Here is an 18,077-nt window from a genome sequence, read left to right on the forward strand (position 1 = left end):
GAAAATTCATTTCAACCTTTAGTAAATCTGCCCCCAAGTGTTATATTTACATAAGTTAACATGTATTTCTTAGGGGCAGATTTATCAAGGGTCGAATTTCGAAGAGGAAAATACTTTGAAATTTGACCATCGTACAATCGTATTCCGATCGTAGGACTATCGTACGATCGTACTCCGATCATACTTCGAATCGTACAATTCTAACGATTTTATTGTACGATTTTCGTTCAAAACCCAAACTTTTGGCAGGTCCCCATAGGCTAACATAGCATTTCAGCAAGTTTAAGTTGGCTAAGTATTGAAGTCGAAGTTTTTTTAAAGAGACAGTACGATTATCGAATGGTCGAATAGTCGAATGATTTTTACTTCGAATCGAAGTCAAAGTAAATTTGAAGTCGTAGTATCCTATTCAATGGTCGAAGTATCCAAACAATTACTTTGAATTTCAAATTTTTTTACTTCGAAAATTCCGTCTAATTCACTTCGACCCTTGATAAATCTGCCCCTTATTGTCATTGTGATCCAAACCACCCAAAACGTTCAAATATCTGAATGCAATTTTTCAGTTCTCTAAAAAGCAATGAAAAGTGTCAAATACAATATCCGAGTAACAAATAACCACAAGAAAAGGAGGCTTTGAATTTTTATAAACATTTCTTGGATTTAATTGTTTAGTAAAGGCAATATCACATAATACTTGTTATTTTATTTATTATTATGTTTTTTTTTTCCTTTTTAATATCATCAAGGGATAAAAGTATACACCCAAAATATTGAATGGAAAATTGTGCTTTAAAACTTTTTTTTACATAGTTGTTTTATTGTTTTTTCTCCAGCGATTTTCCAGTGAAGTTGATTGTTTTCTATATAGGTACTGAATGTTACTGTATCTTTGTTATAGGTTTCTGCAATATTTATATCTCTGTGCTTCACTTCCTTTAGCAAAGGCACCTATGTAATTCTCCAGCAAAAAATGTACATTGTCATCCAGGTTTTCCACTGAACGCTGAATTGATGCACTGCTTTGTATCTTTGTATCCACTTCAGTGCTGGTCTCTTGTCAATCCACAACTGAAGGCAGGTTTAAAGAGGCCCTGTAGACCATCATAAGCTTCTGTCATATCACAAGGAAACCAAGCAAACTGGGAATCAGAGAGTCAGTAGCAAAAGGCTATTCTGGTATGAGAAAACACGAAGTTCCTTCAGCTCCACAGGCAAAAATTGCTATGTAACTGACACGTGGAGCTTGCTCCAGCTGGAGAAAGATACAGTTTCCCATTTGGACATATGCACAGTTCATAGACAGTTTGCCGAGGTCCTACTGCATTAGGTGTTGATGATGAATATGAACCATGTGGTAGATTTCCTAGTCTGATATTGTCTGCATTTAAAAATATCTAAAAACAAAATAAGAGAATGTTAATGGCTAATCATAGTTGAAAGAAGAACAGTGGTGATAAAGTTTATGTAAATATTTACCATTTACATTACATCTGTATTTTTATTCGGAATGGCATTTTGCAATCAAATGTAATCATCTGTGATAGGGTTGTAACAATTTTAAATGTCTTGTTTCAGCGTGCAAAATAACTGTCTAACTTGTTAAATCTAGCAATTTGCATTGTGAAAATGCTTTGGCTTTGAGAAATGTCTAAATTCTGACTGTATGGAACATTTTTCCAACATTCAGGAGAGTGGTAATAGATTAGGAGAAGGATTGAATTGTTGGGAATCCTCATGGATTCCCACTTTGGACCTGGATACATTTGCCAGCGTGAACTGGTCCAGATAAGGAAAGAGATAGTCAAAGCAGTTCAAGTGTAAGGTAAGATTGTAACAACCATACAAAATGGCTTATTTGTTGAAGGTAATCAGTCCACTACCATGTTTTACAGTCCTGACTGTGAACACATTTCATCAGGCTTTAAGATACACGGTGTTTGGAATAGACATACAGTAGTTGCACCCTGCATATTTGTCCTGTCTTATAGTCCATATATTTAAAGAAGAAAAGGTAAATTTACTGGGTAAGTGACATGTTGTCAGACTCCCCCTGTGATTCTAGTTATTTAGCTGCTTTACCAGGATGGGGGATAAATAGCAATTCTGCACATCACTTATATGAATGAGATCAAAGGATTTTGCTGGTGGTTTTTAGTTAAACACATTTGTGACTATTGTTTCACTTCTATATATCACCTGCTTTCTATTAACTTTACTGTAGTCTTTTTTTTCAAATAGCCCAGCCAAAACAGGACCCTTCACTAAGGGGCAGATTTATCAAGGGTCGAATTGAAAATTAAAATTTTTAAATTCGAATTTCAAGTTTATTTTAGTGTAATTCGACTAGGGAATAATCCAAATTCGATTAGAGTTTAAAAAAAATTCAAAATTCAAATTTTGAAATTTATCATGTACTGTCCCTTAAAGAATTTGAATTTAACTATTCACCATCTGAAGCCTGCTGAATTGGTATCTTCGCCTATGGAGGACCTTCTACAGTCAATTTGGAGTCATTGGGTGGACTTTTGAAAATCTAATTTTTAGAAAACGGGGGTACATTGAAATTCGACCATCGAATTTAAATACTTCAACTTCGAAAATCAAAGTCAACGTTTTTTTCAGCGAATTTTGGTATCCTGCGGCCGAACGATTTCGAAGGATTTCATTGATTGATCGAACGATTTTACTTCGACTTCCAAAAACGTAGAAAAATGCTCTAGAAGGTCCCCATAGGCTAACATAGCACTTCGGCAGGTTTAATTTGGCGAATTATTGAAGTAGAATTTTTTTTTAAAGAGACAGTACTTTGATTATCGAATGGTCGAATATTCAAAGTATTTTAAAAGTCAAAGTCAAAGTCGAAGTCATAGTAACCTATTGGATGGTCGAAGTATCCAAAAAATTACTTCGAATTTTTTTACTTCGAAAATTCCCTCAAATTCACTTCGACCCTTGATAAATCTTTCCCTAAGGGTCATTTAATTATCGCAGCTACAGTACAGTGTGCAAAGTGCAATTGCAAAGCCTAGTTGCCATGTTGTTTACCAGCAATGCAGATCTTCTTACCAGAATTTTCTCAGAATGTCATTGCAGTTGTTGGAGGAGATGGGCCTGATGCAATTGCTGCCTATGGGGTCCGTTTACTAAAGTGCGTTAAAAATATTCGCACAATATATAGACAGAATTTTCGCCAAATATGTTATCGCCAGTTTACTAACCTGCGGTAAATATAAATTTGCGAATTTTCTTGCGCAAGAATAATTGTTCGCCAGTTATCACATTTGCTGAAAATAACGCTACGTACACATTAACGCATGGTTTACTAAACAGCGAAATGTGCTAAAGACAAAATTAACGCCAGAATATTCGCAAACTTTTACCGCCACATATGAAGTGGCGTAAAAGTATTTTTTCTGCCAGAAAATTCTCAAGGGGCAGGAAATATCCCATAATAATGTTTTTTTTTTACCCATCATTCTTTGCTGACAGGAGAGAGATCTGTAGCTATTGCTGACAGGATGTTTTGGCTTCTGCTTCTATCTGGTGCAACAGCAGCAGTTTCAGCTCAGAGTCGTATTATTGGCAGTGGCATCACAGTCCAAGGATTCGTCAGCCTCTACACTTTTTGGTTTCATTGGGATTGGCTACATTAAACTGTGCATTTCTATGAAGCAAAGAGATTGACTGGTATCATTTCCTATGATTCTATTGGCAGAAGAGTTTATATGATGCAGACATGTTTGATTGGTATTACTCTGGTGATGTTGTTGGATGGTATAATCATCAGTCAATAAAGTTTATAAGTTTTGAAGATGCATTTCTGGCCATAAATGTCACAGTAAAAATTGCCATAATAACCGCCATAAAACAAGACTATTTTATAGCATAAATATTCGCAAAAACGTAATTTTTCGCCAGAAAATTCGCAACTCGCTAAAATTACCGCTAACGTAAGCTGGTTCCTTAACGTAGTTACCGCAAGTGATCGCAATGACTTCTGAGCGCATCGCTGTTTAGTAAACTTAGTCGCTGCGAATATTCTGGCGTAAAAATATTCTCAGCGATAACATGCGGAAACTTAAAGTCAGATTTACCGCACTTTAGTAAACGGACCCCTATGTATCAAAATTATGCTAACAATTTGCTGGTTTGCATTTCCAGCATTTAGCACATTAGTGATATGTGTGCCCTATGCAGTGATCAACACATGCCATTTTGGAAACTCTTGAGCTAATGGCTGGTTCAGAGATGTAAGTAGTTTCAGGTTTTCTCTGCGTCAACTGTGCTGTATTCAGAACAGGAGGCAGGATTAACCAAGTGCCACTGGGTACAACTTTTGGAAGTAAAAAGACCATCTGCCAACTGACTGCAGGAAAATGTAGGCACAACTGTGGTGCGGTAACTAAATGACTATTACTATTAACTATCACAAAGATGTAGTGTAGTCCCTTAATCATTGGCTGGAAGGAACAGGATGGACAGACTTCAAGCACTAGGTACATGGTGCCGACTGTTTATACTGAGTGAATTTGTATCATAAGTGAAATATATAATTTGTCTCTCTATGGCATCAGAGAAAGTACGATTTAAAGAAGCTGTATGTAAGCATTCATCAAAATACCAGTAATATCTTAGACAAACAGCATTTGTGAAAATAAATTCTATTTCTTGCATTTCTTATTTAAACATATTCTTCCACAGTCTGTGTTCTATACTACTTATTCCTATTTTCAACCCACAGTGTATCTTATACATCAATTTCACAAGCTTCCACTCCAATGTCATATTTACAATTGTGTATAATGATTTAGACTTTTCTATAGACACATCACCCCTCATACACTGGCTATACTTACTTTTAGTATATAAAGTAACATCATTCAAAAGACAATACCTTTGCTTACAATTTTTGGTATGCTTCTCATATCTTATTGCCTTAAGCACATCCATCATTTTGCTTTCCATAGCTACACACTCAATCATATTTGGAAATGTGTATGAATGGCATTTGCTGTCAGTGTTGTCCTCTATGTAGTTTAGAAAGCTATGCATGTACAATAGTAAAACTATAAGGGCACCAGATTTCTCATTTCAAATTGTTTTCCACTGAATACGTGAAGATAAATGAAAGTTAAATTTCATGTTGCTCCTGTGTTATAGAATACTAGAAAGCATTGCATTCATGAGCTTTTTTATGCCTTGCTGAGAGGGAACAGCATTTATTATCTTGTAAATATTATGAATTTAATGTGTTGAGAAAGAAGCATATGGAGATGGTGGGTTGGATTTCATATCAGTGGAAAGACAGACAGTAATGTGCTATAAATAGGTAGATGGTATATACATACATTATATAGAAAAATCCGAGAAATGTGACTGTATAGCAATTGGGTTTTGTTGCCAAGCCCAAACCTGCAGTTTAGTGAGTGTAAAAATTCACTGGACTAACACTCACAAAAACTCCAATATGTAAGACAAGTATGGGATTCCTTATCTGGAGACTTTGGAAAGGCCATTTCCTAAAGAGTCTGTCTAAGCAATTAATTTTTAAAAGAATGATTTCCTTTTTCTCTGTAATAAAGGAAAGCACTGGAGCTATAAGTACAGGGGCTAAAAATGCAGAACAGAAACAAGGCCTTTTTAGTAGCCAAAAATGAAAAATGAAGTCCGAGATTATATTGGGTTTAAATTTACAATGTTTACTCAATGTAAATGAAGAGTTTGATGTTTAAAAGGGCATAAACTGGAGTTAAAATAAAGTTTATTTTCAACTTTGCACTGATAATTCCCTTCATTTTTGTTAAACTAGGGTAATGTGAGGCCAACTCCACAGGTAATGGAAGAGGTTCACATTTTCCTGTTTACATTTGGGGCAAAATGATTACTGACCCAAGCCCTTATAGAAATGATAAAGCTTCCCATGTCCAAGATGGATTTGTTTAAAGTGTTGAGCTTTTTTAATTTTTTTTTTAAAATAGCCTTGTCGATGGTGTGTTGCTATCTGTAAAATAAGTGCCAATTGCAAGTGAGAATATTGTGAGAGACCTATTCGATCGAAAATGGACGTAGTCAGCCAAAAAAAACTTCAACTTAATTTTGGTTGAATTTCAACGTTTTTCAAAATTCAACCCTTGATAAATATACCCCATATTGTTGCTATCAATTATGCAATATCCAAAATTATACTTACCTCCCCATCTGTAGACTGTAAATGCAATTCTTTTCTACAACTGGCCTTGAATTCCCCTGCAACCGCACTTATGTGTACTCCCTTTGGTGCTTCCATTGTTAAAGATCTTGTTGGAGATTCAAGTCTGCAAAATCATAAAGTCTAATGAGACGATAAAAAGGTAGGACAGAATATCCATATGATCAATGGAAGAAAAAAGTCAATAAAAAGTCAGTTTTTAGATAAATGACTAGCTGTCTGACTATGAAGTTTTTCATTCATCCAGGTCATGTATATCTAGTATAAGTAATTTTAAACAACTGGACTTGCTGAATAATTATTGAAGATGTTTCACTACTCATACGAGCAGCTTCTTCAGTTCAACTGACTGGTGTGGAAAGTCCGTGGCATATAAACTCTTCCACTAATCCAATCACAATGGCACATTGTAACTCTTCAGAGAGGTGACATCTGAAACTCACAGAGCTGTGATTATGTGGTGTTACTGTAATATGATTACCAAGGTATCATGCAACTCCTAGAAACAGGTGTTACTTGTGAGAGTTGCATGAATGGATGCGTGAAGTGTTCTAAAACCGCCGGGGTACAGATGTAAGAACAGCATTGTATGTAGCAGACAGGTGGTGTCTAGCTAGCTGTCATTTACTTAAAAGGGAACTCCGGCTTCCATGCCACAATTTGATAAAAAGGCCCACATAACACAGAAACCCCTAATATACCCATCACCGTTATCGGTTTCTTCAAAAAGTATGAATGAATGCCATTTTCTATGCTGAAATCCAGCTGTTTAATAGTTCTTTTCTTTCTGCATCATTTAAAATCCTGGCAGGGAAGGAGGGACTAAACACTGATGTTACAAATTGTAACAACTTCTCCACAGCTTACAGACAACATGCAGGAACTACATATCCCACAATGCATTGCACTGTGATGTTCCTTTCCTTATTGAAATCACGTGTGCAGGGAAGTCTGGGGTTTAGAGGATGCAGGCTGAGGACAGATGGCTGCTGATAGAAAGTAATAGTAGTCAGCCAGCTTAGCAAAGTAGTCAGATAGATCAGAAGGAGAGCAGGGTGCTAGGCTTAGAGGACTGTTCCAAACCATTACAAATCATGAAAAATTGTGTTTACTTTTCAAGACGCTTAAGTTATGTTTGTGTGGAGTTTTCCTTTAAAAGGTGGCTTGTGTGGCCAATATATGTTTTTCAAAAAAGTTCACATATATTCCTTGTTACTTTTCTTTGCTATTCTGTAAGTTATCTTATGTTTTATTCATACTGTTTATCCCTGACAGTCAGTGAGACATTAGTTGTAAACCCAGCTTTTACCCACCAGTAAGTACCTTATCTTAAACAAAAATGTGAAGTAAATGGTATACATTTTAAAATTTCAGTTAAAATTCATTTTATATAATTAAATAAATGTACTGTTCATTTTTCTTAATATTGTATATCTTTATAATAGTCTTAACATTGCCATTAAGTTAATTCTTACTATTTATATATAAAGCCCCCCCCCCATTTACCTTGTTTCAAACATATTCGGTGGGTTCAGTAGCTACACTCAGTTCTTTTAACCCAGTATAATGAGTTGAGATTGCAAAACTCTGCAGACCATTATATAGTGCATTAGTTTTTTATGCAATTTTTCTGATAATAAATGTGGTACACTTTTTCAAAATAATCTCTATTTATTTAGCCAATGCTTAAGTGTTGTCCCGTTAATACATTAGATGTGAAGGATGTGGTTTTGCTAAAATCTTTAAATTTAAGGTATGATTTAGAAAATCAAATAGATGCAAACTAAAGACTTTGTAGAAAAATACATTACAGTAGCTGGCCATAGTTTATGAAAACTAATATGTATTCAAGAAAATGTTATATAATTCTCTGCTATTTCAAACTCTTTCAGCTGAAGAAACAATTAGGAATGTAGGGAGGTTTGTGCGTTTGGGGCATCTAAAGGGAAATACTGTAATAAAACGATTAGTATAAAGCAAAAAAGGGTATAAAGGGCGTGCTCTAAAACCACCTTGGTGAGGTTATGTAACACAGTTTAAGTGATAAACAAAGATGGATTTATAAAAAAGCTTCTCTTCACTAATCCAGTGGGGAATTATTTTATGGAAGCTCATTTTTCAGCAAATGAATGAAATGCTTTTTTTGACTCTTTTCTTGAAGACTGTTGCATAAAAAAACACTCATTTTTTTCACGCATGAACAATTTCCATCTCATTATGCCCAGCATTAGCTTTTAGGATTATTTTGTGGACATTATTTGAAAGTCACTGGCATTCGCTATGAAGCATATTGACATGCAAACAAAAAAAAAAGGCTATTAAATTTGATCTTCATATCCTTTCTTTGGAGCCCAAGGGAGAAAAACAACCACAAAATAATTTGCCTTTCTTTTGTTAAAGTGATTAAGCCTATTGTTTTCAACTTGTACCTAACACTTCTTGTTGTGTGCATATATATTAGCTATTATTATGGAATTTTTTAGGCAATGGTTTTGATTAAAAGCTACATTGTTTTAACACAAGGAATCAATTTCCCATTACTGCCCACTGCCAAAATAGTTACTGGAATATCTGTATTTTTTATTTAAAAAGTTCTGAATTAAATCAATATCTGTCTTATTTTAAATGATTATGCACTAGATTGATTTTCTGGAGAAAATTTAAATAATCCAATTTCTTTTCAGTTGAAAGAAATATACAATGTAAAAGCAGGAGTGTAGTGGATACAAAGCCCTGGCAATCCCAAGGTGGCTTTTTGTAAAATAGGAACAGAAAGGGACATGCACATATATTTAGGAGGCATCCTATATTTTAGGAGACAATTTAAAAATCTAATCTAACAAATAATTTTCATTCATTGATTTAAATTGCAGGTGTAGAGGCACAAACATAACCTGAGTGATGTTATTCCTGTAAGACCTACATCACAAATGATTCCTGGAAACATTATTCAATATTGAGTATGCTAATGTTTAAAGGACATATTGGTGTATTTCTATAGAATATGATAGACATGTTATTGTCTACTTCCTGGCATTGTTATGCCTTTATCACTTATTTAGCTGTCTAACAAAGAAATAGTCTTACATGAGTAATGTTAAGATTATTGACTAGTGGCTTCCGTTGTATACATTTACTATATAATAGCAAGGAAATTCAATAGAGATATGAATAGCAGGGGCGATAATAAAAGACAACTAAAGCAGACTGATCTCAACCAGGGTAAATTACCTTTAATACATTGAATTTCATCATAACGGGAATAGTTTTTGAAAAATGTTTAGCATTGTGCTTTTTCCAATAATGTTATACAGTAAGTAAGCTAGAAATGGTTACTGTAATAACAAGTAGGCCATTTGATTGTGGTGGCAAGTGTATATGTAAAGAATAGTTCCATTTGAAGCACAGTTCTTTGACCCAACTTAGAGCAGACTTGATTTATGTAAAACAAAAAATAGAAACCCAAAAGCTAGAACTGTTAGCTATTTCAAATATGATCACTCATTAAAGTAATTTTTCTGATTTATTCTTATTTTATAATTCTATCAGGTATTCACCACATATACACATGTCACTTAAATATGGCCAGTTTGTCAGCACTTGCCTTCTTACAGAAGGAATGATTGGATGATTTATTTAATTGCTGTTGTAGCATACTCCATTTAAGACCCATTCTAAAGGTGACCACAGACGCACAGAAAATATCGTACGAAACAAATATTTGTACGATATTCGATGAGTGTATGGTGAGAAAAGAGCCAACCAATATCATCAGAAGCATTGGATATCAGTCGGCTCGTCAATCGGGCTGGATGGAAAATTTTGATCGGGCACCTAAACATCAGCCATTGTTAGTACTAAATTTTCAGATACAGTTACAATTCTATTGTTTCTACCTGTACATCTGACGATTCATCTATACATGTGTGTGGTGAAAGAAACAATCTTTTCCAAGAAAAATCGTAATTGTTACGTCTATGGCCACCCTAAATCTATGTATTTTTATTTATATAGCACTACTTCTGTAATCAGCTCTATACAGCAGAAAATTAAATTAATAGAAGAAATAGGGGTTCGTACAATAATAAATACAAATCACTATAAAGTTTTCTATTTTTTTAAAAAAAGCTCTAAAAATTCGAGATTTATCAAGTATAAAACCTCTAATACAAAACTTCTCCAGGTAAAAGTCGTTGAGGACCTGTAGAAGTCAATGGAAGCCACACTGATCCTATTGGCCCTCTTTAAATCAATTTTGACTTTCTTTCACTAGGAATTGGATGAAAAACTCAAATTTTTAGAGGTGTTTGAGGTAATTGTAGTTTTTAGCTTATCGTTCAGAGTAATTTTCCATTCAAACTTTTTTTATTCTGATTTTTTAATAAATCTCATGACATTCATAGTTTTAGAGTTTGAGAGTTTAGTCATGGTTTCAAAAACTTCTAAAACCACTAAAGAGTTATTAAAGAGAGAAAGGAGGTCCATGCCCCATAGAGCTAACAATTTAAGTGTATGGGTAATATACAAATATGAAAAGGAGGATAATAAATGCTGCAGTTTACAATGGATGTCTCTGCCAGGTAAGTTCAGAAGGGCAGAACTGTTATGTGAGTGATCCAAGAGGTATGTCTATGAAGGTTTTCATTCATCCAGGTCATGTAAATCTAGTAGAATTAAATCTGGAGCAACTGGATTTTCTGATTAATCATTGACGACCTTTCACCCTTTAACTGACTGGTCGGTTCTAACAGTCAGTGGGTTTCACAAAGACAACAACTGACTATTATTAGTAACCTACAAAGGAAAAATAATAAAATAAAGTGTGACTCTTTAAGACATGTGCTTTTCATATTATTAAATACATAAAAAGTATCACTGTTATACCCGTTCAGTTGTAGCTATATGTTTTGTAACTCTCAGGGGCCGATTCACTAACTTCGAGTGAAGGATTCGAAGGTAAAAAACTTCGAATTTCAAAGTTTTTTTGGGCTACTTCGACCATCGAATGGGCTACTTCGACCTTCGATTACGACTACGACTTCGAATCGAAGGATTCGTAATAAAAAATCGTTCGACTATTCGACCATTCGATAGTCGAAGTACTGTCTCTTTAAAAAAACTTCGACCCCCTAGTTCGCCATCTAAAAGCTACCGAAGTCAATGTCATATACCCCATAGGCTTGGCTAACTTTTTTTGATCGAAGGATATTCCTTCGATCGTTGGATTAAAATCCTTCGAATCGAACGATTCGAAGGATTTTATCGTTCGATCGAAGGAATTATCCGATAATATTCGAAGTCGAAGGTTTTTAATTCCTAGTCGAATATCGAGGGTTAATGTACCGTCGATATTCGACCCTTAGTGAATCGGCCCATTATACTTCTAATACTGTTAACAAATATTGACCAATATTCAGTTCAACTGATGAAATATAAAAAAAACAAACCATAAGTCTTCAAGATAAAGTGGATTAATAAGCTATGTATAGTCTGTTATAAAAGGGATAGAGAGAGGCATAAGCAGCATATGGCTGCAGCTTTCATACTTGTGTGTGGTGTGCTATGGCCTCAATATAGTTAGGAACCAAACACATCAATCACTGAGACAAGTAATAATTAACGCAGAGACCTAGTTAGGGAATATTGCCTTTACCCTTTTATGATATGGCAGCCATGTAGAATTCAATGAAGAATTGTTTTAATGAAATGCACCTTTGATCATACAGCTAGCCAGAATAAAGAAAGTCGCCTGCAAATATACACAGGTAGCACATGAGTATCACATTTAAAACTGGGAACTACTTAAGGACTACTCTACACTAAAGGGCTGATCCAGATCTAATATATATCTGAAAGCTGCCTTAAAAATATTTTTAAAAAGTGATTAACCTATCCATCTCCTATTAAGACAGCGTTTTTTGCGGGAAACATTCTCAGCTTATCTTTTTTCTTAAGTATATGACTTTTATTACTCAGTGATGTACAAACATCTGCAATTATACAACAACAAAGTAAATTTCGATATGTTAGTCACTACATGGCATTACCTAAATAGAAAGAATGAAATTAAAAAAATGCAAGGTTTTTGGAGGGTAATCCAGTGATTATTTGTTTTAGACTTTCATGAATAACTCATGAGCAAACACATTTTGTCCTTCATTTTCTATTTTTCATAGCCAATTGCTATGGTAAAGTATTTTACAATATTTTTTTCTTTATTACATGGTATAACCTCTATGATTGGAAGAAGCAGAATATCTATACAGTTTTTTTTATATTAACTAAATCATAACTGTTTCAAATTGTTTGCCTAGAAACCCTTTGAGAGGATACTGTATATCTCCAGGTAATCGGTTGTGAGACTTTTTTTACACCCTAGTATAATCCTAGTTTAGTGATACCAAACCAGTGGCTCACAAACAACATGTTGCTCCCCAACCCCTTGGATGTTGCTCCCAGTGGCCTCACAGCAGGTGCTTATTTTTGAATTCCAGGCTTGGAGGCAAGTTTTGGTTGCATACAACCCATTGTACTGCCAAACAGAGCCTCCTGTATGCTACCAGTCCCCCTAGTTACACCCTAGTCTTATAAATGAAAGGGAGCACATAGGTCTGGCTCTTTGGACCCTACTTGCTGGAGGGGAGTGATGGTCCTGTAGAGAAGAAGATGCAACTAGCTAAATTCAGGTTAGATCTCATAATTGTTTACTCTAGGAATGAGTGGCAGACTGAGGGTAGTTTTCAGAGAAGCGCAGTCCTCCACTTAGGAGAGTATGCTAGGCATCATTAGGGATGTCGCGGACTGTTCTGCGGCGAACTTGTTCGCGCGAACATCGGCTGTTCGCGTCCGCCACAACGTTCGCCAATAGGCGTTCGCGTCAAAATCGTTCGACCATTCGGCCATTCGGTCGCTAAAATCGAACGATTTTCGTTCGATTCGAACGAAAATCGTTCGATCGAACGATTAAAATCCTTCGATCGTTCGAATCGAACGATTTTCGGATGTTCGAAGTTCGCGAACTGTTCGCGAACTGTTCGCATTTTTTGACGGTGTTCGCGAACGGCGTTCGCGAACACATTATCGGCGGTTCGCTACATCCCTAGGCATCATCCACCATCATATGGACTCAAGTGGATATGCTCAGGAAAAGAGAGATCCCAAGAGGTGAACCTCTCAACCCATATTACAGGCCAGTACATGCTACATGCTAACTGACACATATGAGCTAGAACTAGAACTGGAGCAAACATTACATAACCATAGCATTTAGATTAGTACCATACCTGAGGTCCTGGGAGGGTCCTGCTCTTATATGCGGTGTTTCCACTGAGTGCTCGAAAATGGATCCTTCTGTCCCTGCAATAAGCAAAGAGAAAGAGTTAAGAATTAAATTATCAGAATAAAATTACGACTAACCCTCTCTCAATTTTGAGAAATGGAAAAAATAATTGATGACTTTGGTGGAATACATGGTAAATATGTTACTGTTAAATCTTTAATTTAAGGTTATTGTACAATATGCCAATATCCATTTCTGTATGTATTCTATAAGTCTACAAAAAACATAGAATAATCCCACACAAAACACTCTCAGACAACAATGATTATTACTGCCTTACGCATTTCATACCCTCTGTTACTTAATGACTCAGTACCAGAGGTACAGATAAAGCCACTTGGATTTGTGTGTTAAATGCAACATGACTCGAGATTAACTGAATAAACTGTGTTATTTAAAGTCATTTTAACTCATTTAATGCATTTAACCTTACATTAGCATACCAAACCACCATTGTTAACAATTTTTGAATAAAAGGAAATGTAATGGAATAATTTTGGTTACAGCATACCTTTTGTTATTTGTTGTGGAGTTTGCCATTGATACTGTTGGCTGTTTCCTGTTAAGTATGGCCCTTTTCTGACTGGCCATTTATATCCCATTTTGTATATTTGATATTATATATATTTAAATAATAAATAAATAATGCAGCTCTAACTATACCAGGAAGACGTGTGGATGTAAACACAGAGTCTTTCCATTCATTGGCTAATGTAACCTAGTATGTATTTGTAACCTTGGTTTGCTTTCATGTTCTGTGAATCGTTTGAGCCAAGTGAGCCCCTAAGCACTTGGATGACAATTTTCTATTTAGTATTATCCAATGGAATATACTGCTAGAAAAGTACATTTTTATGAAGCCATATGAAGTGTATTTTTTAGATGAAGCCAAGTTTTACACATGGGCTTTTTAATGCAGTATATTTTTATAGAGACCCATATTGTTCAGGGGTATAGTTTTAATTTAACTATAGATGGAGGGCCTCAAAGCATGAGAGGGAATGTATACCATGGAAATTATAAGCAAACACAAGCCCCTTCATACATATTTACCCACATAAATTGCAGGTTTTTTATGTTTTGCGCTGTATCCAATCTCTACAAGAGTGTTGACTGGCCAATGATAATAAACTGCACTATTTTGCTAAATCAAGAGGTGGGGGTACATATTATTTTAATAATCCAGATTAGGCATGTGACATCAACTAATATTGTTGCCAAAATAATGAAAGGTTCCCCATACTTTAGTGAACAAAAATCACAATACAAATTAATTGTTCTTCGTGAATCAAATTTCAACTGAGATATAATCCATAAATCTTAACACCCCTGATTTTATGGCCAATAAATAATGCTCTATCCTGTTTCTGTATTTTTCAGATGATGTAAAACAATTTTTAAAGGAGAACTAAACCCTTAAAATGAATATGGCTAAAAATGCTGTATTTTGTATAATGAACTTATTGCATCAGCCTAAAGTTTCAGCTTCTCAATAGTACCAATGATCTAAAACTTCAAACTTGTCACAGGGGGGTCACCATCTTGAAAAGTGTTTGTGACACTCACTTGCTCAGTGGGCTCTGAGCAGCTGTTGAGAAGCTAAGCTTAGGGATCGTCACAAATTATCAAGCAGAAAATTAAGTTGGCCTGTAATATAAGCTGATGCTACAGGGATGATTATTAAATTCTAATGCTAGTTGCACTGGTTTCTGTGCTGCCATGTAGTAATTATCTGTATTAATTACTAATCAGTCTTATATTGTGATATTTATATTCTATGAGTAATGTATATTGTGAGTGGGTCCCTAAGCTCAGTGAGTGACAGCAGCACAGAGCATGTGCAGCAAATCAGTAGAAAAGAAGATGGGTAGCTACTGGGGCATCTGTGGTTGCCTTGGGCTGGTACAGAAACCCAAAACATAATGTACAACATTTATAGCTACTTTAGAACTAAAGAAGAATGGTTTGAGAATGAGCTAAACAAAGTTGCTTGACTTCCTGGCAACACGTTAGCATTTATAGGTAGATGGAGGCAATCAATACATACTGAATTTTTAGTAATAAAAATAGTTGGTACTGGTGATTCCAAAGATGGAGGCCTGGGTATTGACAATGATAATTCATAATCCCTTAATACGGTAAATAAACTATTCAATGGCATTGAAAAATGGCAAAGGAAAGTTGAGCTATCACTCTGAAATAATACTTGATGATTGAGAACATCATGTACAGCACATTCAGCAGTCTAGTGATGGATGAAGTCAGAAAAACTTTTTCTCATGAAATGAAGGTCCCTCTGAATGCATACAGTACCTCTATGTGTATCTACTGTAAAATGTCCTGCATCTCAGTTCCAATTTACTGAAAGCTCTTGCAAAACACAGCTCTTTGATTGCTTGGATAGTGCCTAAGAACATGATTTTTATTTAGCTGCTAAAGTATTTTGGTTAATTCTCTGAACACTTTCACACTACATTAACTGCCAAAGCCTTGAATGTCATTTAACACCATACTGTGGTGTATTAATTCACATTGGCACTAACTGCTTCTCTCCTTAAGCTAATTTTCTACAAAACCCAAAACACAACAGTAATTTACAGTTTCCTTTGGACTCAAAATAGACATTCAACTTTGGCTACCTATATATTTTTTTTAATCAAAAATGCTCCAAAAATATATAATTTTACAAGAAATGTTTTAGAACAAATGTGTGATTTTAGTTATACATGGCTACAAATAATAATAATAAAATACTAATTCCTTTATACATATACAGGTATAGGATCCCTTATCCGGAAACCCGATATCCAGAAAGCTCCGAATTACGCAATGGCTGTCTCCCATAGACTCCATTTTATCCAAATAATCCAAATTTTTAAAAATGATTTCCTTTTTCTCTGTAATAATAAAACAGCAGCTTGTACTTGATCCAAAATAAGATATAATTAGTCCATATAGGAAGCAAAACAAGCCTATTGGGTTTATTTAATGTTTAAATTAATTTCCAGTAGACTTAATGCATGAAGACCCAAATTACGGAAAGATCCGTTATCCGGAAAACTCCAGGTCCCGAGCATTCTGGATAACAGGTCCCATACCTGTATATATAATATTGTTTAATGTGCGCAGATATGAATGCAGGATTAGACACAATAATGCTATGAATTCAGGATTACACACATTGATCAACCCAGTCCAATCCTCAGACCACTCATTCCATGTCCCCATAATGTCACTAGCTCACCACTTTGATTTCACCAGCTCTCTCCATTGTAATACATTCCATCAAATATGGCAACCCTAGACACAAGCAAATTCTCCTTAGGCCAAGTTATTATCATTATTATTATCTTGTGCCTAATAATAAAGCATTGCATTTTCCATCATTTATGGCGTCTTTACAATATCATGATTAATCTAGTCCCAGAAAACTGGTCACAGAGAACTGTTTATAAGGAAAATAGGCTAATGGTAGCACTGCAGAAATAAATTTAGTTCAAATCAATGAAAATCCATAATAGTTAAAGGGGATATATTGTCATTTTATTAGAGGATTCTTTAACATCTCTAAAAATAAGTACATTTACAGTATACATGCACTATTTTTTCTACAGTTATAAAAATAGATTATTCTGCTTTTTCTGCTGCCTCTGGCAAGAGGAAAGCCCTGCTCAGGTGCTAAAAAATTCTATTGGTCTCCAACCACATTGTCCTCCTTAAACATTCTAGAACAGTGAAGGCTCAGGCTGCCTGAGGCAAATGGATTGTCACTGTGAGAACAAAATAATGTATGAATACTGGGTTATTTTTAAGAATTCTAATAGAATCCCTCAGTTTAATAAGGCAGTTATATATCACCTTCTTAAACAAACTATTTATTTAGTAAATGTGCTCAAACTGCAAAAAAACAATATATATATATATATATATATATATGTGCAATCAGCCACTTTTTCACATATATTGTTACACTGCTCTCTATAAATGAGCAAAAATTTGTAACCACATTTTTTATGGAAGTTTGATGGGATTCTGCTCCAATTTAGGCTGCACTGATTTAGGCATATGGTGTGAATTCAATGACATTTTTGGCCATACCTACTGGACAATCATGGGATAAATGGATAAAAGCTGAACTTTAACAAAAAGCTAGCTTTTTCACTTTAAAGTGCATGCATTATCCAGGGTTAGCAAAGAAAATAGCAGCAGAAGAAGTATATACTATTCTTTGGTGCTTACTTAGAAGAATCCTGGGCCAATGCAGTTCTCTGCTAACAGGAGCCCCAACCTGGAGTATCATGGAAATGAATACATTAAGGGGGTGCTTAATTTTTGGCACCCCCAGTGATTTCCCCTTTCCTTCTCCTTTAAGTAATATAGTGACGACTGGTGTGTTTTTTGCAATGCTGTATTTTTCTGTAGACAAACCATTCGGTGGTAAAGAAACCCAGTCCATGTGTTTACCCGTTATGTTGTCCCCTTGAGGTAAACCAAATTCCTGGCAAAGTGATTCAGAGAAGAAGTAAC

General features: G+C 35.1%; 1 protein-coding gene across 2 annotated transcripts in view; it reads right to left on the reverse strand.

Moving 5' to 3' along the window:
• Positions 1-501: 501 nt before the first annotated feature.
• sgcz.L (sarcoglycan zeta L homeolog) overlaps positions 502-18,077 on the reverse strand; it is a 433,181-nt gene continuing 415,605 nt past the window's right edge. For both annotated transcript variants that reach the window (XM_018230203.2, XM_041589029.1), the window contains 3 exons: positions 13,495-13,567; positions 6,194-6,317; positions 502-1,397 (listed from right to left, as the gene is read on the reverse strand). In XM_018230203.2, coding sequence (XP_018085692.1) covers positions 1,203-1,397; positions 6,194-6,317; positions 13,495-13,567 — 392 coding nt within the window. In that variant the 3' untranslated portion in view covers positions 502-1,202. The remainder of the gene's footprint in view (positions 1,398-6,193; positions 6,318-13,494; positions 13,568-18,077) is intronic.

This window comes from Xenopus laevis, chromosome 1L (genome assembly GCF_017654675.1).
Source record: "Xenopus laevis strain J_2021 chromosome 1L, Xenopus_laevis_v10.1, whole genome shotgun sequence".
NCBI classification, from domain to species: domain Eukaryota; kingdom Metazoa; phylum Chordata; class Amphibia; order Anura; family Pipidae; genus Xenopus; species Xenopus laevis.